General features: G+C 44.5%; 1 protein-coding gene across 2 annotated transcripts in view; it reads right to left on the reverse strand.

Annotated features, from left to right (window-relative positions):
- Positions 1–25,765, reverse strand: part of LOC144682046 (coiled-coil domain-containing protein 158-like) — a 200,675-nt gene that overhangs the window by 152,917 nt on the left and 21,993 nt on the right. For both annotated transcript variants that reach the window (XM_078544325.1, XM_078544317.1), the window contains exons 2-4: positions 18,874–18,969; positions 8,143–8,188; positions 1,775–1,938 (exon numbers count right to left, since the gene is read on the reverse strand). In XM_078544325.1, the coding sequence (XP_078400451.1) occupies positions 1,775–1,938; positions 8,143–8,188; positions 18,874–18,969 (306 nt within the window). The remainder of the gene's footprint in view (positions 1–1,774; positions 1,939–8,142; positions 8,189–18,873; positions 18,970–25,765) is intronic.

The following is a 25,765-nucleotide window of genomic DNA, read 5'->3' on the forward strand; positions in this document are numbered from 1 at the left end:
CTGCAATAAGACAGTGATGAAGTCTGAAGCCAAATGGTTTGATGGAATCTGCATTGGGAATTAATGAGTAGGTTACTGCGAACACATGTTGCCTCATGGCACTATTGGTAGCTTCATCCATTACTTTGCTGATGATTGGGTGAGGTCAGATATGTCATATTTATTCTTTTCTTGCAGATAGGATATACCTTAGCAATTTTACACATTGTCAAGTAGATACCAGTGTCAGCTGCACTCAAGCAGCTTCACTGATGGTAAGGGGGTGGGAGGGTTCTTGTCTACAAATTCCTCCCTTACCATCCCCACCAGAAGTCTGCAACCTCATCAAGTCTGGCTAATGTACCTATGCAGGAGCAGCAGAGGCTTGGCTAGGATAAATGGCCGCAGTTTACCAAAGTATGGTGGAATAAGACCACTGAGGGATTGCAATGTTTGGACCGGGATTGCAATGTTTGGACCAGGATCTTAAAGTTAGCTAACAGGGTGCATATCATTAATAAATATTTTGCATTGTAATTCCTATAATTGCCTCCTGTTCTTGATTTTGGCTTTGAGTGCATTCCCCTCTCATTCCATTCTGCCTTGGGCAGTAGGTACTTTAGCTACTTTGGTCCTATTCTGGGACTCCTTCCCTAAACCACTCCACCAGTTTCTTCATTATAAGGAATCTGCTGAGACCCATCTCTTTGACCAAGCTTGCAGTCACCTCTCATAACTGGCTTTCCCCAGGGTTGCTTTATGTTTCAACAAAGAAAGGGACAATTTTCTTGATGAAAGTTCAGCACTTAATCCTTTCCTCTTCTGTGAGGCACCTTGGATATTTTTCTCTATGTTAAATGTGCTGTATAAGTGCAAAACTGAGATTGATAAATTGTTGTTAGGTAATAACATCAAGGAACATAGAGCAAAGGTGGGCAAATGAGGTTTAGGTACAAATCAACCATTACTTAATTGAATGGTGGAGCAGGATGAAGGGACTGAAATCCTTTTGACTATTCCTAAGCTGTATTAGTGATGAAGTTAAAAATTTCATCCTCTATTGAAATAACAGAAACTCTACCTGTGTGGAATTCTCAATAGTTTGGTTTCAGAAACTCTTAAGCATAATGGTGGTTTCCAAGCAGGCTGTCCAAAAAGAGAGAATTTGTAATGCACTATGACCATCACTCAAAAGTGTTTCACATTCTTGCAAAGACTTTAACAAGTTAATTGCTTAAGATTAATTAGGCCATTACAAAAATGTTTTGATTTTGCAGTATTACTCATGAACAAAGTTATCATGATCGAATGTTGGCAAGCAAGGCATGGTATTTAGAACCAAAGTTATTTTCAATGTAGGAAGAACCTGAGAGCAGGAAAAAAAAAATCAGTCTTTTTAGGCTAGGGCACTAACATGTGCCCTTCACTAGAGATGGGTGATTGGAGGAAATAGCAGCAACACAAATTTTGAATAAACTTGAGACTTTGGTTTAACAATATCTGAAAATTGTAACAAATGTTGGGAATCATATCCTTACAATATCAAAATGGAGATTGTGGCATAAACGTTTATTTTCCATTGTAGTGCATTGAAAGAAAGGTTTTACTGTACATTCTCAACATTGCGAACAATGAATATCCAGTGTCCTTTAAAATGCATCTTTTAAGAGCCATCTTATCCAATTACGAAAGAGTGAGTGTCATTGAACCACATTATATATGCGTAAAATTTATGATAATTGTACTATGCATCAAGACATCATCTCCACAGTGTAGTACATGGAACTATACTTACGGTCTGATTTTGACTTGTCTTTTGGGCTAGTTGAGAACTCATCGTGACTACAACTTCTACCCTCATTAAAATTCCAGTTGAATTTGTCCATTGTTAATTTGGTGGCAAGCTCTACTTCTTCCTGAAGTATCTTTGTTTCTTTTGTCTGTTTTTCGAGTTCTTTCCTGTAGATAGGAGCACAAAAATAGTGTACAAGGTATTTTGTTCTTGATGCTAGAAAATGTTCTATGAGCCAACAGTAACATCCATCATCTCGACACTCACAAAAGAAAATCAGCCAATGATAAACTGCACTTGCTGCACTCATTATAGATAAATCAGTAATATTTTTACTAAAGATTATTCTTGTCCCTTGTCCCTATTACAAGTATCAATAATCGGATCTTAGCTAGATTCTAATTCCTACACACCATAAAACACATGCAGAAGTGAAAAATACAATGCTTTGTTACATTCATCCAAAATAATTTTCCATTATTTTAGTAACAAGATGAATATTATTTTTGAAGTCTTATTCATAGGTCCAGAAACAGTCATAAAATTTATAACTACAATTCAGTGGGCCAGAATTTGCTGAAAAGACATTTCAAAAATGGACACTTATTAAAACACAAATCAGCCATCAACATATAGTGAGGAAGAAATATCACATGAATTGTGAATCCCCACAAGTTGCTGGTTGATTTGCAAGGCTCTGCAATTAGCTACAGGAAAAGGTATCTTGTGCTTAACCTTCTTCTGAGTTTCATGAAGTTGCTGCATTTGCACAAGATAAGATCACACGGAATCAGGGGTAATATATTAGCTTGGATAGAGGATTGGCTAACCAACAGAAAGCAGAGAGTCAGGATAAATGGGTCTTTTTTCTGGATGGCAAGCTGTAACTAGTGGGGTGCCACAGGGTTCGGTCCTTGGGCCCCAACTATTTACAATCTATATTAATGACTTGGATTCAGGGATAGAAGGTACTATAGCTAAATTTGCAGATGACACCAAAATAGATGGCAAAGTAAGTTGCAATGAAGAAATAAGAAATTTACAAATGGATATGGACAGGTTAGGTGAATGGGCCAAAATTTGGCGGATGGAGTTTAATGTGGATAAGTGTGAGGTTATCCATTTTGGTTGGAAGAATAAAAATACGACTTATTATTTAAATGGAAAGAAACTTCAAAATGCTTTAGTGCAGAGGGATCTGGGTGTCCTCGTGCATAAATCGCTGAAAGCTAGTATGCAGGTCCAGCAGGTAATAAGGAAGGCAAATGGAATTTTGGCATTTATTGCTAAAGGAATAGAGTATAAAAATAGGGAAGAGTTGTTGCAACTGTACAAGGCATTGGTGAGACCGCACCTGGAGTACTGTGCACAGTTTTGGTCCCCTTACTTGAGGAAGGATGTAATTGCACTGGAGGCGGTTCAGAGGAGGTCCACTAGATTGATTCCAGAGATGTGTGGCTTGTCTTATGAGGAGAGATTGAGCAGTTTAGGCCTACACTCGCTAAGTTTAGAAGGATGAGAGGAGATCTAATTGAGGTATATAAGATGCTAAAGGGGATGGACAAAGTAGACGTGGAGCGGATGTTTCCCCTTCTAGGGCATTCTAGAATGAGAGGCCATAGTTTTAGGCTAAGGGGTGGTAGAGTTAAATCAGAGATGAGGAGGAATTACTTTTCTCAAAGGGTCGTGAATCTGTGGAATTCACTACCTCAGAGTGCAGTGGATGCCGGGACGCTGAATAAATTTAAGGAGGAGATAGACAGATTTTTAATTAGTAACGGGTTGAAAGGTTATGGGGAGAGGGCGGGAAATTGGAGTTGAGGCCGAAATTAGATCAGCCATGATCGAAATGAATGGCAGGGCAGACTCAAGGGGCTGAATTGCCTACTCCTGCTCCTAGTTCTTATGTTCTAACTGTCCATTAAATTTACCAAAATTCACCAAAGTCTAGTAATTTTCAGTGTAAGTACCTTTTTAACAATGTAATTGTTGATGATTTCCAATCAAACTCTCTTGCCCAGTAAGTAAACAATTCTAAGAGTGGAGTCTCATTCCTTCAGGTTGTTAAAGATTTTTAAAAGGTCAAATATAATTTTTTAAAAAAGATTATCTTTCCTTAAGCTCTTTTTTTAACCTCTCTCCCTGGATCCAATCTTTTTTTCCCTCTTTATTTCTTTTTCTGTGCCTGATTTGACATTGAATTCAATCACTAATTTACCCTCCTCCTCAGTCCCTCCTCTCTCTGTTTCTCAATCTTTTAATCTCATTGATTAATGGGATACATCATTTGTCCCATTGTTCACCAAGGTCCCAGATGCACTGTTGCCCTTGCTGTGCCACTATCGGTTTGCAGTTTCAACTGCCTAGGCAAACTTTTTTAAACCTAAACTTGCTGCACCAAATCTAATTTTATGGAACAGCTCCATCAGAATCTGGCCAATTATCTCTTAAGTTTAAGAAGTATTTACAGCATTGCTGTCTTTAATCCTAAATAAGAAAAACAAATTTCTAAATTCACAAAAGTAACGAAGTCTTCAACCCCAGCTATTGTCTTAAATTGAAGCTGACCATAACATAATTTCAACATCTAATTTAGCTCTGAACAGATCTTCCAACTTCATATTCTACATCACAACGACCATCAGGTTCCACCACTAACATTGCCTGTCTCCACCCCTGCCTGAGTCAATTAGCTGCCAAAACCCTCACCCATAGTTTTTTTACCTCCAGAGTCAACTATTCAAATACTTTCTTGGCTGTCCTCCCATCTTCCATAAACTCTGCTGCCCATAACCCAACTTGTACCAAATTTTGTTCAGCTATTAATCCTGAGCTCACTGATCTACATTGGTTCCTGGTCTTCCAACAATTCCAATTTAAAATACTCATCCTTGTGTTTCAATTCCTTCATGGCCTCTCCTTTCCCTATCTCTGAAACCTCTTCCAGCCCAACAATTCAAGATTTCTGGCCTCTTGTGCATCCCCACTTTCTTCACCTTACTATTGATGATCTTGCCTTCAGCAGTCTAAGTCCTATGTTCTGATATTCCCTCCTTAAACCTCTCTATCTCTCTCTCCTTTAAGACCTTCCTTCAAACCTACCTCTTTGATCAAACTTTTAGTCTCCCAATATCTCCTTCTTTAGCTCAGTCAATTTTTGATGTTTTTCTATTAGAGTCTAGATAAATGTACAATGTTGTTGTTATTTAACACATTCTAGTCTTCAGGCCACCATAGTCTATTCTGACTAGAATCAGTCGTTCTTTATTAGTTACATTGATGTTCATATTCAGAAACATCTGTTATAAAAACAACTCGGTCAGAGGAGAGAAAGTTCTGTTAAAATCTGAAGTATTAATGTGTTAGCGTGACACATCAGGTTTTATTACACTTTCAGCTTTTGAAAAGGACCAAGTGCTCAATTAAGCTCTGTTATTAAGCTTGTTGCAAATAGATTAGTTGAGGAGGGAGTGGGGAAAAAAACAGTAACTATATTATCAGAAAAATTATGATTTAAGAAAAGAAATTGTCATTATGTGGCTGAATGAATGAACAATTAGCTTAGATATCAAAATATTACCAACAGGAATAGTTCAGCAACTTTTAGTATTTAATGTGCTTCTGAGAAAAGGATGAATGTTAGTGAACAGATGCGTCTTAGTAAGAAAGTTTCCCAGAAATGAATTGTTTACAAATTGGCATTTACAGACATAGCACTGACTGATGGAAACTGCTACAATGGCCTGGATTTTCCAGCCCCGCCATGGCCGGAACAGCCGCCGACGATGCAGCAGCCCAGCTAAAAGTCCATTGACTTTCGGCGGGACCGGATGATCCTGGCGGTGGGCGGGGCTGGAAAATCCAGCCCAATGTATGCTCACTCACTCCATCTTCACAATATAAGGTGCAGAGGAATACAGCGGTCTCTAAGTTAAAGATATGGTCATCCATATCCATTAAAAAGAACAGAATTGTTTTAATCTTTTTTTTAATCTTTCATCTAAATGACAAATTATACCCACTGATTTTGACCTTCCAAGTTTACCCCACCTCACCTGTATCCCACAGATCAGAGGTCAGGAATGGGAAAACGGTAACAATATGCAGTTCGTTTGAAAATTGTGTCAAATGCATCAGAAAATACCTTCCTTGGAGTCTAAAACTCAAACTTGTGCAGAGTGGAAGAGTGACTCCTTGAGCGAAATCTTGTTAAGGTATCGGGGGTCTCACCCATTGGATAGAGAGCTGGCAAAAGACCGTCGCTGCTTCCTTTCAGGAACGTCCACTGAACCACAAGCCAATCAGGCAGTTGAGAGGCCAGCGACAGGTCTTCCCCCCTGAATCCAGACCCTAACGGGGCAGAAGTCTCTCCTACCAAGAGCTGGTGACCAATCAGAGGCCAGCAGCAGAAGCCACTTGGGAGGACAGGCACCAGAGTCCCAGGATTGCCAAGCAACCCGAGTCACAGGTAAGTGATGTGTTGGGAAGTGGGGGTGCGGTTGCAGGGTGAAGGTTGTGAGGCGATGGATACAGGGGGTCAGCAGCAAGGCCAAAGGGGTGACTCTCAGCCGGCTCCCTCACTTCCTGATGTCCAGTCCCTCGGTCAGGCACTGAGTGTTTGACCTCCCCCCATCACCCCCCAACCCCGTGAGGGCTGGCCGCACAGTTTTAGCTGCCATGCATGCTGCATGGTGACAGGCCTGCCTGCAGCTGGGGTTAATTTTTTTTAATTCATTCACGAGGTGTAGGCTGCAGTATTTATTGCCCATCCCTAGTTGCCCTTGAAAAGGTGGTGGTGAGCTGTCTTCTTGAACTGCAGCAATCCATGTGGTGTAGGTACACCAAAGTGCTGCTTTGGAGGGAGTTCCAGGATTTTGACCCAGCAACAGTGAAGGAATGGCGATATATTTCCAAGTCAGGAGGTGAATGACTTGGAGGGGAACTTCCAGGTGGTGGCATTCCCATCTATCTGCTGCCCTTGTCCTTCTAGATAGTAGTAGTCATGGGAAGGAGCCTTGGTGAATTGCTGCAGTGCATCTTGTAGACGGTACATACTGCTGCTACCGTGCATCAGTGGTGGAGGGAGTGAATGTTTGTGGATGTGGTGCCAATCAAGTGGGCTGATTTATCCTGGACGGTGTCAAGCTTCTTGAGTGCTGTTTGAGCTGCACTCATCCAGGCAAGTGGGGTGTATTCCATTAGACTCCTGACTTGTGCCTTGTAGATGGTGTACTGCTTTGGGGAGTCAGGAGGTGAGTTACTCGTCACAGGATTCCTAGCCTCTGACATGATCTTGTAGCCACAGTATTTATATGGCTAGTCCAGTTCAGTTGCTGGTCAATGGTAATCCCCAGGATGTTGATAGTGGGGGATTCAGTGCTGGTAATGCCATTGAACATCAAGGGGCGATGGTTAGATTCTGTCTTGTTGAAGATGGTCATTGCTTGACACTTGTGTGGTGCAAATGTTACTTGCCACTTGTTAACCCAAGCATGGAAATTGTCCAAGTCTTACTGTATTGGACATGGACTACTTCAGAATCTGAGGAGTCATGAAAGGTGCTGAACATTGTGCAATCAGCAGCAAACATCCCCACTTCTGACCTTATGATGGAAGAAAGGTCATTGATGAAGCAGCTGAAGATGGTTGGGCCGAGGACACTACCCTGAGGAACCCCTGCGGTGATGTCCTAGAGCTGAGATGACTGACCTCCAAAAACCACAACCATCTTCCTTTGTGCTAGGTATGACTCCAACCAGTGGGTTGTTTTCCCACTGATTCCCATTGCCTGAAGTTTTGCTAGGGCTCCTTGATGCCATACCCAATCAAATGCGGCCTTGATGTCAAGGGCAGTCACTCTCACCTCACCTTAATACAAGCAGTAGTGGGATGAGGCCATTAAGTGGTCATTAATTGGCCACTTAAGTGCCTTAATTGGTGACAACGGTGTACACCACCATCCCACTTAATTAAATGCCCTTCCCACCTCCAAGCTCACCAGATAGAGCAGGAGATTCCACCTATTGATTTAATATTCCTAGTGAAAAGTACACCTTGAAAATTGCGAAATGCCACCTGCGATTTCTGTCCATTAATTTTAATGCATATAAAAGTCACAGACTGCCCTCTCTCAATTTCCCAAGTTATACTCTCTCTGAATTCCACTCCACGGTATGTGCGCAGGATCACAGAATAATCGTTCATATTCTAATTTATGGTAAGGCTGTTAAATGTATGAGATGAATTTCTCCTAAATTTTCCACCTTTGGATGAGAACAAGTAATGCACTGTCTGCAGCACATTCAGTTCAGTGTCACATCAGCTGAGAACATCAGCTGCATATGCATTTAGCAACTCTACCTGAAACTAACCTCAATTCCTCTAAGTTTTTGCTCGGTCTTCTGCTATCAGAAATATCTGGAAAAAAAAGACCATTATTCACAAAATTTTCATTTGAAGATTATGGGAATCAAATTGCAACTAATCAAACCAAGAATTTGAAAATATCAGTGTTTCCTTAGATTCCTGAATGAATTTTTAAGAAAACTTTTGATTGTAACTGCCAAAGATGCACTTTGTTCAAGACAGAGAACAAAGTACACGGCTTATTATATTTTGATTGGCATCTGTGTCAGTATCCTATGGGAAAGGGACAGGGTCATTGGCTGGTCGTAATTTTCTTTAACAAATAGCTCAATAGCCAGAGATATGCTATTACATTAATAAATTAAGCACCACATGATGAGCGAATCAAACCTACAGCACAAAGACAGGCCATTCAGCCCAACTGGTCTATGCTGGTGTTTAGGTTCCACATGAGGCCCCCCCCCTCACCCTAATTTCATCTAATTCTAACCCCATCAGCCTTAAAGGTACCCGCATTATTCTTAAATGAAAATATAGCACGCAACTTCCTACATGTATGATTGTGACTCTAGGGGAGGCGATGGTGTAGTGGTATTGTCACTGGGCTAGTAATCCAGAGACCCAGGGTAATGCTCTGGGGCCTTGGTTCAAATCCTACCATGGTGAAATAAATCAATAAAAAATCTGGAATTAAAAGTTTAATGATGACCAAGACACCATTGTCGATTCACTGGTTCACTAATGTCCCTTTAGGGAAGGAAATCTGCTGTCCTTACCTGGTCTGGCCAACATGTGACTCCAGACCTACAGCAGTGTGGTTGACTCTTAAATGCCCTGTGAAATGGCCTAGCAAGCCACTCAGTTGTAACAAACCGCTACAAAGTCACAAGGAATGAAACTGGACAGACCACCCGGCATCAACCTAGGCACGGGAATCGACAACAGCAATTGCAGCCCTGTCTACCCTGCAAAGTGCTCCTTACTAACATCTGGGGGCTAGTGCCAAAATTGGGAGAGCTGTCTGACAGACTAGTCAAGCAACAGCCTGACATAATCATCCTCACTGAATCATGTCTTACAGATCATGTCCCAGACATCACCATCACCATCCCTAGATATGTCCTGTCCCACCGGAAGGACAGACGCAGCAGAGGTGGCGTTACAGTGGCATACAGTCGAGAGGGAGTTGCCCTGGGGGTCTTCAACATTGACTCCAGACCCCATGAAGTCTCATGGCATCAGGTCAAACATGGGCAAGGAAACCTCCTGCTGATTACCATGTACCACCTTCCCTCAGCTGATGAATCAGTGCTCCTCCATGTTGAACATCACTTGGAGGAAGCACTGAGGGAGGCAAGGGAGCAGAATGTACTCTGGGTGGGGACTTCACTGTCCACCACCAAGAGTGGCTCGGTAGCATTATTACTGACCGAGCTGGCCGAGTCCTAAATAACGTAGCTGCTAGACTGGGTCTGCGGCAGGTGGTGAGGGAACCAACAAGAGGGAAAAACATAGTTGACCTCATCCTCACCAACCTGCCTGCCGCAGATGCATTGTGTCCATGACAGCATCGGTAGGAATGACCACCGCACAGTCGTTGTGAAGGTGAAGTCCTGCCTTCACATTGAGGATACCCTCCATTGTGTTGTGTGGCACTACCACTGTGCTAAATGGGATAGATGTCGAATAGGTCTAGCAACTCAAGACTAGGCATCCATGAGGCGCTGTGGGCCATCAGCAGCAGCAGAATTGTACTCGAACACAACCTCATGGCCCTGCATATCCCCATTCTACCATTACCATCATGCCAAGGGATCAATCCTGGTTCAATGAAGAGGGCAGGAGGGCATGCCAGGAGCAGCACCAGGCATACCTAAAAATGAGCGGTCAACGTGGTGAAGCTACAACAGAGGACTACTTGTGTGCCAAACAGCATAAGCAGCAAGTGATAGACAGAGCTAAACGATCCCACAACCAACGGATCAGATCTAAACTCTGCAGTCCTGCGACATCCAGTCGTGAATGGTGGAGGACAACTAAACAACTCACTGGAGGAGGAGGCTCTTCAAATATCCCCATCCTCAATGAGCCCAGCACATCAGTACAAAAGAAAAGGCTGAAGCATTTGCGACAATCTTCAGCCGTAAGTGCCGAGCAGTGATCCATCTCGGCCTCTTCCGGAGGTCCCCAGCATCACAGATGCCAGTCTTCAGCCAATTCGGTTCACTCCAAGTGATATCAAAAAACAGCTGAAGTCACTGGATACTTATGGGCCCTGACAATATTCCGGCAACAGAAGACTTGTGCTCTTGCTGCACCCCTAGCCAAGCTGTTCCAGTACAGATACAACACTAGCATGTACCCGTCTATGTGGAAATTTGTTCAGGTATGTCCTGTACACAAAAAGCAGGACAAATCCAACCCGGCCAATCATACATGGACAAAAGAGCTGAACTCCCAAGGTGAGGTGAGAGTGACTGCCCTTGACATCAAGGCCGCTGGTTGGAGTCATACCTAGCACAAAGGAAGTTGGTTGTAGTTGTTGGAGGTCAGTCATCTCAGCTCCAGGACATCACTGCAGGAGTTCCTCAGGGTAGTGTCCTTGGCCCAACCATCTTCAGCTGCTTCGTCAATGACCTTCCTTCCATCATAAGGTCAGAAATGGGGATGTTCGCTGATGATTGCACAGTGTTCAGCACCATTTGCGACTCCCCAGATACTGAAGCAGTCCATGTCCAAATGCAGCAAAACCTGAACAATATCCAGGCTTGGGCTGATAAGTGGCATGTAACATTCACACCACACAAGTTTCAGACAATGACCACCTCCAACAAGACAGAATCTAACCATCACCCTTGATGTTCAATGGCATTACCAGCACTGAATCCCCCACTATCAACATCCTGGGGGTTATCATTGACCAGAAATTAAACTGGACTAGCCATATAAATACTGTGGCTACAAGGACAGGTCAGAGGCTTAGAATCCTGCGATGAGCAAGTCACCTCCTGACTCTCCGAAGCCTGTCCACCATCTAAAAGGCACAAGTCAGGAGTGTGATGGAATACTCTCCATTTGCCTGGATGAGTGCACCTCCAACAACACTCAAGAAGCTTGACACCGTCCAGAACAAAGCAGCCAACTTGATTGGCACCGCATCAACAAACATTCACTCCCTCCACCACCGACGCACGGTAGCAACGGTGTATACCATCTATAAGATGCACTGCAGGAATTCTCCAAGGCTCCTTAGGCAGCACCTTCCAAACCCACGACCACTGCCACCTAGAAGGACAAGGGCAGCAGATAGGTGGGAACATCACCACTTGCAAATTCCCCTCGAAGCCACTCACCATCCTGACTTGGAAATATATCAAGGTTGTCGCTGGGTCAAAATCCTGGAACTCCCTCCTTAACAGCACTGTGGGTGTACCTACAGCACATGGACTGCAGCGGTTCAAGAAGGCAGCTCGCCACCACCTTCTTAAGGGCAATTAGGGATGAGCAATAAATGCCTGCCGAGCCAGTGATGCCCACATCCCATGAATGAATTAAAAAAAAACTGCTGCTGAGTTATCATAACATATGTAATAACAGGCTAGATTCAAATAGAGAAGCTGCCCATAGTGTTTCTGTTCATGTAGTCACTTGTTGACTTGGCTGTCATGTCCTGAGTGCAAATGGAGTGTGGCAATTCGACAGATCAAAGAAAAACCCCAGAGAAGGAGCCAAAGCAAACCAACACATGGGGAAAGTAGCTTTACTTGCTTGCACTCTTATATGCAGTGATAGCTTTTGTTTTATTATTCGTTCATTGGATATGGGCACCATTGGCAAGGCCAGCATTTATTGCCCAGCCCTAACTGCCCTTGAGAAGGTGGTGATGAGCTGCCTCCTTGAATTATTGTAAGTGTAGGTGCACCCCAGTGCTGCCTGGGAGAAAATTCCAGGATTTTGACCCTGCAACCATATCGGAAAGGCTATATAGTTCAAAGTCAGGATAGTGTGTGACTTGCACTGGAACCTGCAGGCAGTGATGCTCCCATGCGTCTGCTGTCCATCTTCTTCAAGGTAGTAGATGTCAGGGGTTTGGAAAGTGCTGGTGTAGAAACCTTGGCGAGTTGCTGTAGCGCATCTTGCAGATAGTACACATTTCTACTACTAGGTGCCCCTAGTGGAGGGAGTGAATGTTTAAGATCGTGGATGGCGGGGCGGGGTCAATCAAACGGGTTGCTTTGTCCTGAATGATGTTGAGCTTCTTGAGTGTTGCTGGATCTGCACTTATTCAGGCAAGTGGAGAGTATTCCACCACACTACTGACTTGTGCCTTGTCGATGGTGGAGCAACTTTGGGGAGTCAGGAGTTACTCACAGCAGAATACCCAGGGCAGAATTTTGAGTTCGGCGGGCTGGCACAATTGGCAGGCCAGGGAGCAGCCAGGAAAGGTGCCACCGCTCACGATCAGCCCCCGACCGCAATTTCATGCTGGCAGGCCAATTAAGGCCCGAATATGGGCGGCTCCCCAATGGTCAGGAAAGGGCAGGCAGGGGATGGGGCCTGTCGGTCGCTGGGTCCATGGCAATCCGGCGGCCAGTTTAAAACCGGGACAGTCAGGCCCTGGAAAGCTGCCAGCGAAGACAACATCTTTGGTGTTGTCAACAGGAGTAAAAATTATGGATTCAAGTGCGGCTGCAGATGCCATGCGGGAGGGCAGGTTGGGTGGGCACTCACCCCCCCACCACGGTTTTCTGATGAGGGCCTCGCAGTCCTCCTGGAGGAGGTGGCTGCCAGAAGGGACACCCTTGTCCCCAGGGATGGAAGGAGGCAGCCACCGCACCTTTCGAAAAAGAGCATGGAAGGAGGTGGCAGCGCTCCTCAGCAGCCATTATGCTATGCGGCGGACCTGGGTACAGTGCCACAAGAGGTTTAATGACCTGTTGTGCTCAGGAAAGGTGAATACTGTGTTGGCATGGATCAGGGTGTTGAAGCATTAAGGACTGGCCATCCCCCTGTGGAGCTCAGGGGTGTTAGAGTCTGAGCGCCAACTGTCAATCACACCTGAGCTGGCCAAGGGGGTGAGACCTGTTTGCCTGGACTGAGTGCCTTGCAGCTCAAGGCCCACGACTCGGACGTGCCCTGCAAGGTGTTCTCAGGTGGGGTTAGCCGGGTTGCAATGGCGCTGCAGGTAGAGAGTGGACTAATTAATGCTCCTCTGTCCTTTCAGGAGAAGACAAGCCATAACAACATTGAAAGGGCGCGGACCCCGTTGGAAGGCCCGCAAACCTCCTAATCCTAACCAGATACAAGCAGGACACCTTGGAGCTGGAGAGGTGCCACGCAGCTTGGTCAGCCGGTAATGGAGAGGATGGGGTGTCAGATGAAGGTAACAGTGCAGTGCACAGAGATGACAGTTTTGGATGGTGCAAACATTCTTGTGTAGTCTCATCATTGATGGGAGCTTCAAAACTGGAGTCCCCATTGATCAGTGAAAGATGATGGCACCATGATGTAGATCTCCATGGTCTCACCAGGGTGCCTGGCATGCACAGTGACAATGTGATGACTTAAACTAATGACATGTCGTTGTTCTCCCTTGGGTTTGCCACCATGCACCAAATTGCAGGAACCCGAAGACCAATCCCTGACGCCAGAGGACCGCCAGGCTCCAGATGCACCAGTCACACCCGCTCTCTGAACCAGGCACCAGCACAGATACCAGCACCTCGGTGGGCTTTAGATCTTCAGCTAGACTGTTGGTGCACATTCACACTCACTTGAGGTGCAGACTGCTGGGGACCAGGACGATGCTGAGTTGAAGGCAGATGATGAGCCTCTGGAGTCGTCCATTAGGCGGCAGATGCTGGATGTCCAGCGAGATGTGCAGGAGGATCTGGTGAAGATCCATGAGGGTATGCGTGCCACGGTGTCCATTATGGAGGAGTCCATTACGAAGCACCAGCACTGCGTTGACCCTTATGGCCAAGCGCACTGCCTCCTCCATTGAGAGAGAGGCGATTCTCAAGGAGAGGCAGCTCCAGGAACAGAATCAGAGGTTCCTGGGGTTGCGCTCAGACCTGCAAGCCTCACACAAGGATTGACCTCAGGTGGTCAGTGTCCATGTGGGAGATGGATGAGGCACCCAGTATCCCACTTAAGTGCCCGTCCATCAATGGTGAGCAGGGAGGTCCAGGGCAACCTCACATTGGCGCATGAGCTGCCTGTTGTTTCTGCGGGCCCCTCTCAGGGTCCTCTGGATGACGGCAGCAGCTCCTCCACCCCTCTGCCATGACCGTGGCATCTGATGAGGCTGCAGTGACTGGGGAGCCATGGCACTGGCTGCTCCCTCCCAGGCAAGGCCAGCACAGGCTCCACTGGCAACAGGACAACTGCCATGGTCATCAAGGCCAACAGGACAGCAGAGTCAGTAGGCTGTCTCCAATATTGCTGCCAGCAAGGATGGAGCACAAAGATGTAGCACTCGCAAATGTAAGTTTAAGGCACCATGTGCACAACAGGGACTAGTCATGGTGATCTTCTGTTGTGCAATGTTTTGTTTATGTTTACTGGTCTGGGGTTGAAGACCAGAGAAGATTCTGTTAATTTGTTTTGACTGTCAGCATGAGATTAATTTTCTTTTGTCACAATGGCATGAGTATGCTTCACCTTTCTTATTTAATGTGGTGCAGGGTGCACCAGTGTGTAATGCTGGATGTGGGCGGCTCGAAACATTATTGCACAGGCAGAGTGGACTTTGGAGTTAAAGGAAAGGGTCATTGCAGACATCCGGGACAGAGGCAGCAGCACTTATGTGGCAGCCTAGCTGAAGGAGCGTTGGATCAGGGTGTCCCTGGTGTCCCTGCCTCCCTGGAGGTTACAGGGGTCTGCCTGCATGCCCTCAGCATTCTCCTCAACGTGCTCCTCTTCTGACTCACTACTGGATTCATTATCTGTGGCCTGTGGAGCTGCCTCAAGATCCCCTTCCTCCAGTGGGTCCCCCCTTGCCAGTGCCAGATTGTGGAGAGTGCAGCATGCAACCACTATCAGTGACACCCGCTCTGGGGGATATTGTAGTGCTCCCCCTGAACGGTCAAGCCATCGGAAACGCATCTTCAGAAGACCTATGGTTCTCTCTATCGCTGCCCTTGTGGAAGCATGGCTCCTGTTATACCGCTGCTCTGCCTCTGTTCTTGGGTGGTGGAGAGGCGTCATAAGACACCTTTTCAAGGGGTAGCCCTTGTCACCTAGCAGCCATCCATCCAGTCAGGCTGGAGCACTGAAGAGCCTCGGCACCTGGGAGTGTCTCAGGATATATGTGTCATGGGAGCTGCCAGGGTACCTTGCACAGACTTGTAAAATAGTAATCCTATGGTCACACACTATCTGCATGTTCATGGAGTGGAATCCCTTTCTGTTGACGAAGGCACCCAGCTGACCCACTTGCCCGACGTCATCATGCGCTATTTTATACTCGAGTGGGTTGGGCGCAAGCCCGCCACTCAGCGAAAAATTCTACTCCCAGGCTTTGGCCTGATCCTGGAGCCATAGTATTTATATGGCTGGTCTAGTTAAGTTTCTGACCAATGGTAACCCCCAGGATGTTGATAATGAGAGATTCTGTGATGGCAGTGTCATTGAATATCGAGAGAGGCGGTTAGATTCTCTTGTTGTGAAGGGTCATGTTTGGCACTTGAGTGGTATGAATATTAATGCTCAGTTATCAAACCAAGCCTGAATGGTGTCTAGGTCTTGCTGCACACGGGACCGACTGTTTCATTATCTAAGGAGTTGTGAATGGTAATAGACACTGTGCAATCAGCGAAAATCCCTGCTTCTGACATTAAGCTGGAGGGAGGTCATTGATGTGGCAGTTGAAGGTGTTTGGATCTAGGACATTACCCTCCAACCATAAACATCTTCCTTTGATTCCAGTGAGTGGAGAGCTCCCCCACTCCCACTACCAACACCCTCACAATCCCCTGCACTGCACCCCCCCACCGCCAGTCTGATTCCCATTGACTTCAGTTTTGCCAGGGCTCCTTGATGCCACACTTGTCAAATGCTGCCTTGATGTCAAGAGCAGCCACTGTCACCTCACTTCTGGAATTCAGTGTTCTTTTGTCCACGTTTGGACCAAGGCTGTAGTAAGGTCTGGAGCCAGGTCGTGCTGGCAGAACCCAAACTGAGCATTGGTGAACAGATATTTGGTAAGTGCCACTTGGTAGCATTGTCAATGACACACTTCCATCACTTCGCTGACGATTGAGAGTAGACAGGCGATAATTGGCTAGATTGGATTAATCCTGTTTTTGTGGACAGGGCATTTCTGAGTAACTTTCCACATTGTTGCGTAGATGCTAGTGTTGCAACTGTACTGGAACAGTTTGGCTAGAGGCATGGCTGGTATTGGCGTAGAAGTTTTCAGTACTACTGCTGGGATACTGTTGGGACCCAGAGCTTTTGTTGTATCCAATGTCTTCAGTTTCTGGGTATCATGTGGAGTGAATTGAATTGACTGAAGACAGGTATCTGTAATGCTGGGGATCTCAAGGGGAAGCCTAGATGGATCATCTACTCAGTACCTCTGGCAGAAGATGGTTGCAAATGCTTCAGCCTTTTCCTTTGCCCTCAGATGCTGGGCTCCACCATTATTAAAGATGGGGATTGTCCTTCTCCTGTTAGTTATTTAATTGTCCTTCTCCTGTTAGTTATTTAATTGTCCACCATCATTCATGATTGGATATGGCAGGGCTGCAGAGTTTAGATCTAATCCATTGGCTGTGGGATTGCTTAGCTCTTGTATATAGCATGCTCTTCTGCTGTTAGCATGCACGTGTTCCTGTGTTGCATTTTCACCAAGTTGGCACCCCATTTTTAAGTATGCCTGGCGCTGTTCCTGACATTCATTCTGCACTCATCACTGAAGCAGGGTGACCCCCTGGCTTGAAGGTAATGGTAGAATGAGGGATATGCCAGGCTATGAGGTTACAGATTGTGTTTGGATACAATTCTGCTGATGACCCGCAACAGATCATGGATGCCTAGTTTTGAGTTGCCAGATCTGTTCTGAATCTATCCTAATTTGCATGGTGGTAGTGCCACACAACACAATGAAGGGTGACAAGGTGGGACTTCACCTCCTAAGGTCATTTCTACCAATACTGCCATGGACAGATGCATCTATGACAGGTTGTTTGGTGAGGACAAAGTCAAGTAGGCTTTTCACTCACGTGGGTTCCCTCACCACCTGCCACTGGCCCAGCCTGGCAGATGTATCCTTCAGGACTCAGGCAGCTATCAGTAATGGCACTACTGATGCACTCTTTGTGATGGACATTGAAGCCTCCTACCTAGAGTACGTTCTATGCCTTTGCCACATTCAGTGCTTCTTCCAAGTGGCATTCAACGTTGGGGAGTACTGATTCATCAGTTGAAGGAGGGCAGTAGATTTCCTTGAATATGTTTGACTGGATGCCATGGAACTCCATAGGCTCTGGAATCAATGTTGAGGACTCCGAGGCTACTCCTTACCAACTGATGGGTCTATCCTGCCAGTGGGTCAGGACAAAATGGTGAAGGAGGAGCTCTGCAACATTGGCTGTAAGGTAGTCAGGCTATTGCTAAACTAGTCTATGAGACAGCTATCCAAATTTCGGCAAAAGTCCCAGATGTTAGTGTGAAAGACTTTGTAGGGCCAACTGGGCAGGATGTGCCCTTGTTTAGTCTGCTCCCTAGGTGAATATTGGGAGGTCTGTCCAGTTTTATTTTTATTAAACTTTGCTTTGCAGTTTGGTACAACTGAATGGCTTGCTGGGCCATTTCAGAGGGCAGTTAAGACAACCACATTGCTGTGGGTCTTGAGTCACATATAGGCCAGAACAGGTTTGGACAGCAGATTTCCTTTTCTAAAGGACACTTGTGAACCAGATGGGTTTTACGACAATTGTGATCACTATTACTGAGACTAGCTTTTTATTCTAGATTTATTTAATTAAATGAATTTGAATTTAGCTTGCACCCTCCCCATCCAATAACATTTCCTAACACACTGAAGCTGCACAGGCTACACCTATACCCACAAGCTGTGCTGTTCCACAAAAATACACAAGCAGCTTTCTGAAGTTAAAATTCCATGGCAGTTCAGAAAGGCTTAATAATTCCCTCATGTAGAAAGAAATTTTATTATAAAATGACAGAGCATATAATAGCTTTATAAAAATTATCATTGTAGGTTAAAATTTGCCACCACAGAATAAAAACTGACACACATGCCTTATAATCCCTTTCCTCCATATTCTCTCCACTGCAAAGATTCACAAGAACACATTAAGAACCCAAAAACACAAGAGACAGGAATAGGAGTAGACCATACAGTTCAGTCTGCTCTGCCATTCAATATGATCATGACTGATCTCAGGTTTCAGCTCTACTTTCCCGCCTGCTCCCCACATCCCTTGATTCCCTGAGAAACCAAAAATCTGTCTATTGCAGCCTTAAACATAGTCAACAGTGGAGCATCCACAACCCTCTGGGGTACAGAATGCCAAAGGTTCACAACCCTTTGAGTAAAGAAATTTCTTCTCATCTCAGTCCTAGATGATCAGCTCCTAACCCTGAAACTGTGCCCTGTGGTCTAGATTCCTAGACAACCTCTGTGTCTAAAATTCTGTTAGTGTTGCATTCAAGTGCTCAATCAGGAATTAAAATATCCGAAGAATATCAATAATCCAAACACTTACATTTACACAATGTAAATGGTTCTTTTCCAGCTTTTGAGGCATGCAGACTTGACTGACAAGACCGACAGTCAGTAGATGATAAGTGTCCACGAGCCCCTAGTAATCAAATAACATAAATATCAGAATATAGAAATCAATTGACAATCATACTCTTCTTCTCTTGTTGCCCTTTTGTCTGTGTGCATGCTGTTGCTCTTCTTTTTAACCCAGCTCAATCACTAGCTTTTACTTTATTCTTACAATACCAAACTACATCAATTCACTCATTCCAAAAAAAAATACTTCATACTCATGAAGCATAATTGAAACATTCTAAGAGTAGCACTGAGGTAAAAATGTTCCTTTCCTGCATGCGATTGAACTAACAGCTGACAGCAACAGTATTGCAATAGATTTTTGTAACACGTTCTGTATCACGTTAAGTCAATGGTCATATTATATAAATATTGCCACTTTGCAAAAATACAAGTTAACAGTGAAGTTGAATAATGAATTTCCCCAAAATGTCAAACTGTTCAGTTAATATTCAATCTGATCTAACAAACTAGTTAGAAAGCACAGAAATAAATAATACAGTTACAATGTTCTTCTTTGGGTTCTGCCACAAGAGGTTGCTTCTCAGTGACAACAGTTGACAGCAGCTTCCTCCACTGATGGAAACTGAGAACTACAACAGTCCAAGAACATTACTGAGAGGAGATGAACATTTTGATTAAATCATGTCCAATGCCAGTAGAAATCTAAAAGATGATTTCTCTCCACCAGATAATCAGCTAAAAGTCATCCACTGTATTACCAGACATCAGGTCAGGCCATCACTGGATATATCATAGCAACCCATTTGTTGTTTTAGGTGCCATAACTTTTGCACTTCCTATATTCAAAGGATTATAAAATAACAGCATGGTATTACTCGCATTACAGGGCATTACTCGCTTTGGATAATGAAAGTGAAGATAAACCCAATGTAGACTAAATGTTCCAAGTATTAATTTCCGACTTGTATCACTACAACTACAATCACAGCCATAAGAACTTGCATTTATATAGCAAGACCAAGGACAACTTACAATGAAGGAGAAAAGGGGATATAGTGAATAAAAAAGAGGTGCAAGAAGGGAACAGAGAAGCTCGGATAGGAAAGTACTTTTGCAGAGGGGAGTTTTGAAGGTGCTTTCAAAAGTAGGGAAGGAATTAGGAAGAAAACTCCAAAGGACAGCAGGATCACAGTGGATGAATAAGTAGCTGTTGATGATAGAAAGGCTAAGAAATCTAACTTCCGAAGAGTGAAGGGTGCATGCAGGAATGTAACACAGGAGGAGGCAATGGAAGGTGGGCGAGTGTCGAATCAACTGCTGGGGTCTAGAGTCATTGATTTTGGAGAGGACTTGGAAACAGGGCTTACTGTGGATGAGGAAATGAAATGTGTTGTTTTAGAGGAGTCTAAACTTGTGGCAGATTGATGCTGGAGAGCTCGCAGCAACAGCATTAGAGAAACCAAGCCTTGAGAGACCAGGGTTTCATTGGCATAAAGGAGAAACGGGTTGGAGGTGGATGCTGTGGAATGCTGTGGAAATGGAAGGAATTGTTTGTGTCATGGACAAGACATGGACAAAAAGATTGTTAAGAATTGGGTCCTGTGATGAGTTTTTTTTTAAGAAAAAAAGAGAAAGGATAGAGAAAGAAAAGGAGAAAGATATTAGAAAAAAAAGAGACACATATTCAGGAAGGAAGTCCTAAAGAGTAGGACAGAAGCAGTTAAAAGCACTGCAACTAATGGTGGATCAAAGAACAGGTGATACTCAGGTCAGAGTGAGAGAAAGAACATACAGTGCCTGAGGAGATTGCAAAGATGGAGTGGGGCAAGGCAATGGAAAGATTTACAGGAGAGGTCAAGGATTTTGAATGTGGTGTTGGGAGACCATAAATTAGTGTAGAAACCAAATTAAGAGTGGTATGGTGGGATTCTCCTTATCCACTAGCACCGGAAATTATGACTTTAATGGAATGGGGTCAGATTCAAAATTGCATGATTAGCAAACAAACAGCAACAAAAATGCCCCTGTTCCAATGAAGCCAATTTCTTCCATGGATTCTATGTGGTCTATTGTGTTACGCAGACTACAAAACCATTTAAACAGTTAAAGGAAAATTCTGCAAGTGACTACAGCTTTACCGAAAGTAAAGTGAAATTTCATTTTGTGCTACCTTGTACTAATTCATTAAGAGTGCAACTATAAGAAACATTAAGAAAAAATCCTAGCTTCAAAATAATACAGTATTGTTCACAGTTCTCTTCCAAAATGATTTCACACTGTATCAAATGAGGTGCAGTAACATTTTCTCAATCAACTTCAATATTTAAGGTTACACTAATAAAACTACTTTTAAAATTTAAGCACGGGTATTTAAGATATTAAAATACATCCAGACCCGTGTGTGCATATCAAGAGTAAACAGCAAGGGTATAACTTAAAAATCAAGGGCTTCAAATGATATTAATTGGTAAAGGCGCAGCTGCAGTCTTCTACTTTCTTCATTATACATATGTGTTGAAACAAAATTAAAAATTGAAGGGAGATATTCTTACCGCCACAGCTGGGCAACAGTGGAAAAAGCTTAAGGAGATGTTGCAGTGACAGTGTTGTGATGGGGTATTATGACATAGTTAACAAAGAATAATCAGTTTGTGATTCACAGCAACATATAACAAGAAAATTATTTTGCACTTGGGAATTTATGATTTCTCTCATATTTATGGAAATCATAATCAATGATCTTGCTAATCAATTTTATCTTAAATTTGCCCTTCCCTCGGTATGTTTATGACACATTCGTTTCCTCCTTCCATCTCTGCTCCACGCCTCACTTACTTCTGCCACATCTACAATGAACTGTGGCACAGTGGGATACTGTGGGTTTGGGTTTCAGTTCCTCACACCTCAAGCTACTGATTTCTGCCATGCCATAAAATAGATGCAACAATTAGAAGAGACCCCATTCCCATGTGAAAAGTGTAAAAATAAATCAAAGTGTGAACTACCCTTGGTGCTCTTTTGTTTTTGTATATTCATTCATGGGATGTGAGCATTGCTGGCTAGGCCAGCATTTATTGCTCATCCCTAATTGCCCTTGAGAAGGTGGTGGTGAGCTACCTTCTTGAACCGCTGCAGTCCATGTGCTGTAGGACCACCCATCGTGCTGTTAGGGAGGGAGTTCCAGGATTTTAACCCAGTGACAGTGAAGGAATGGCGATATATTTCCAATTCAGGATGGTGAGTGACTTGGAAGGGAACTTGCAGGTGGTGGTGTTGCCAGCATCTGCTGCCCTTGTCTTTCTACGTGTTAGAGGTTGCGGGTTTGAAAGGTGTTGTCGAAAGGTGCATTGCTGCAGAGACATATTTAGGAAGGAAATTCTAAAGGGTAGGACAGAAGCAATTAAAAGCTCTGTGACTAATGGTGGGATAAAGAACAAGGGATACTCAGGTCAGAGTTCAAGAAAGAACATTCAGGACAGGATACAGTGCCTGAGGAGATCGTAAAGTTAGAGTCTTTGAAAGCATCTTGTATGTGGTACACACTACTACCACTGTGCAGTGGTGGTGGAGGCAGAGAATGTTTGTGTTTGTGGTGGATGGGGTGCAAATCAAGCGGGCTGCTTTGTCCTGGATGGTGTTGAGTTTGTTGACTGTTGGACCTGCACTCATCCAGGCAAGTGGAGAGTATTCCATCACACTCCTGACTTGTGCCTTGCAGTCAATGGATATATAGGCTTTGGGGAGATGAGGAACTCTCCGTAGAATGCCTAGCTTCTGTCCTGCTCTTGTAGCCACAGTATTTATATGGCAGGTGCTGTTCAGTTTCTGGTCAATGGCAACCCCCAGGATGTTAATAGTGGGGGGTTCAGTGATGGTAATGCCATTGAATGCCTTGGGGAAGTGGTTAGATTCTCTCTTGTTGGAGATGGTCATTGCCTGGCACTTGTGTGGCACAAATGTTACTTGCTTATCAGCCAAAGCCTGGATGTTGTCCAGATCTGGACAGACTGTTTCAGTACCTGAGGAGTCACAAATATTGCTGAACATTGTGCAATCATCTGTGAACATCCCCCTTTTCTGATCTTATAATGGAGGGAAGGTGCACAACTTGCACACCTCACCATTGATTCGAAAATAACTCTAGCAGTGGTTTGGATAAAAATATCATTACCGCTTGTTCAGCAAGGAGCACAAGCCATAACGGAAGTTAAAGAGCACAGAGAGTGAGAGGCAAGAGTCCATTAAAGTGCATGGAGTGAGAGGCAACAGTCCATTAAAGAGTGCAGAGAGAAGTGAGAGTCCATTATAGAGTGGACCCAGTGGTGTGGTGCCGTCAGTGGGGCTCAGCCTGTGGACCAACCGCATTCGGAGAATTATCAAAGTGAGAGGTCACAAGGAAGCAGATAAGTGATTGGTTAGTGAGTATTTTGCTCCTTTATCTTTTAAAAGTGTGTAAATTATTAATAATTGTAAGATTCTACTGGTAGTATTAAGGTCTACTAGCAGTAGTAAAGGTTACTGGGAGTAATGGGGTTTATTAATTATAAATTAAGTAAGGAAAAGTAATTAATTAACTAAGTAACATATAATAAAGATGACAGGGCAGGTGATGTGTTGCGACTACAGAATGTGCTAGCTCCTAGATACCAGTGTGATCCAGGGCAAACACGTCTGCACTAAGCGTCTGGAGCTTGAGGAGCTTCGGCTCAGAGTCATTGGCCTGGAGACAGAGCTGCAGACACTATGGGTCGATCAGGAGTGAGTGCAGGGGGCACAGAGCCAATCGCCGCCCGCGATTGGCTGCGCGCTGCCATTTTACATGGACGAGCCAATTAAGGCCCACCCAGCGTGATGCGCGCCCAGTAGTGAGCGCTACCTGTGCGGGCGTGGGGAGGAGGGAGAGTCGGGGCCTGTGCTCTTTCACGCATGCGCGCGCAAGAGTGCAGAAATCTCCCTGAGGCACAGAGCTGCCTCAGGGAGATTAAGTTCAATTTGAAACATCAAAATAAAAAAAATTAAAAATCATTTACACTTGTCCCCTCATGTGACAGCGTCACATGAGCTGGGACATGTTTATCAAACGTTTAAAAAATATTTATTAATTTAATGAACACTTCATGAAACCTCATCCCACCCGTGGATGAGATTTCATGAAAAATGCGAAGGCTGCCTGGGCCCGCCAACCTTAAGGTTAAGCCCTGTCCATTTGGTTAATTAGTTTATTAATGGCCTTAACAGGCCTTTGACAGTTCACTGGGTGCACAGCCAACTCCGGTGCACACCCACCGAACGAAAGATCGGAATGACGCGTGATGACGTAGGAACGCACGCCCGACATCACTGCGTGTCATTTTACATGTTGGCATGTGGGGCCCGCCCCCACACGCCAAACAGAAAATTCTGGCCCATGATGCATCGGGTGAGGGGATGGTGTGACTGCAGGTCAGGTTGGTGTGGGGACTCAGCATGTAGTGATGGAGGAGCCTCAGCCCCTGACTTTGTCCAACAGGTACGAGGTGCTTGCTAGCTGTGTGGATGAGGAGAAGGACTGCAAGGTGGATGAATGGACTGACCATAACAGCATGGTGAAGGATGCCATTCAAGTGGGTGGAGCGAAGAGGAATGTGGTAGTGATAGGAGACAGCATAGTCAGGAGGATAGATACTGTTCTCTGCAGCCACAACAGGGAGCTTCAAAGGTTGTGTTGCCTGCCAGGTGCCAGCATTAAGGAGATCTCCTCACGGCTGGAGACAAACAGAGTGGGAGGGGAAAGATCCAGTCGTTGTGGTCCATGTGGGAACCAATGACAAAGGTAGAGCCAGGAATGATGTTTTACCAAGAGATTTTGAGGTATTAGGGTCCAAATTAAAATGGAGAACAAAAAAGATAATCATTTCTGAATTGTTACCTGAGCCACACGCCAATTGGCATAGGGTTAATTGGATCAGGGAATTAAACACGTGGCTCAAAGAGTGTTGTGGGGAGAAAGGGTTTCACTTCATGGGGCACTGGCATCAGTACTCAGGGAAGAGTGAGCTATTCCATTGGGATAGGCTCTACTTGAACTGGGCTGGGACCAGTGTCTTCGCCAATCATATAATTGGGGCTGTGGACAGCATGTTAAACCAACAGATTGGGAGTGGGTTGGGGAGGCGGTTGAAGGGAGATTTAGAAATTCAAAGAGAAGAGTCGAGGCTTTGGAACAGTATAGCAATGGGGGTAAAGACAAGCAGAGTGGGTCAGGAAGGTACAGAGGGTTTAACAAAAATTGTACAACAGCCAATAAGGTCATTGCAGGTAGAAGTAAAAAATTAAGTTAAAGGTTCTTTATCTGAATGTACAAAGCATCTGCAATAAGGTAAATGAGCTAGTGGCACAAAGACAGGTAAATGATTTAAATCTGATCATCATTACAGAAACATGGTTACAAGGTGATCAAGGTTGGGGAATGAATATTCCAGGGTGCACAATATTTTGAACAGACAGACAGAATGGCAAAAGAACTGGGGTAGCTCTTATAGTAAAGGATGACATAAGGACATAAGTGAGAATGAATTCGGCCTCTGAAGATCATGAAGTAGAATCAGTATGGATGGAAATTAGAAATAGCAAGAATCAGAAAACACTAGTGGGAGTAGTTTATGGGCCTCCTAACAGGAGTTATACCGTTGGACAGAGCATTTAATAAGAAACCATTGGTGCTTGTAACAATTGTGAGGGACTTTAATCTTGATATAGACTGAGACAAGGTGGCCCAACTAGATGGCTCCTGCTAGGCTGCCCTAGGGAGCTCCTAACCATACCCATCAATGTATAGCTATCTGCCGCCATCCCTTGCTGTTTCACCCCTCTAA

This window comes from Cetorhinus maximus, chromosome 1 (assembly GCF_964194155.1).
Source record: "Cetorhinus maximus chromosome 1, sCetMax3.hap1.1, whole genome shotgun sequence".
NCBI lineage: Eukaryota > Metazoa > Chordata > Chondrichthyes > Lamniformes > Cetorhinidae > Cetorhinus > Cetorhinus maximus.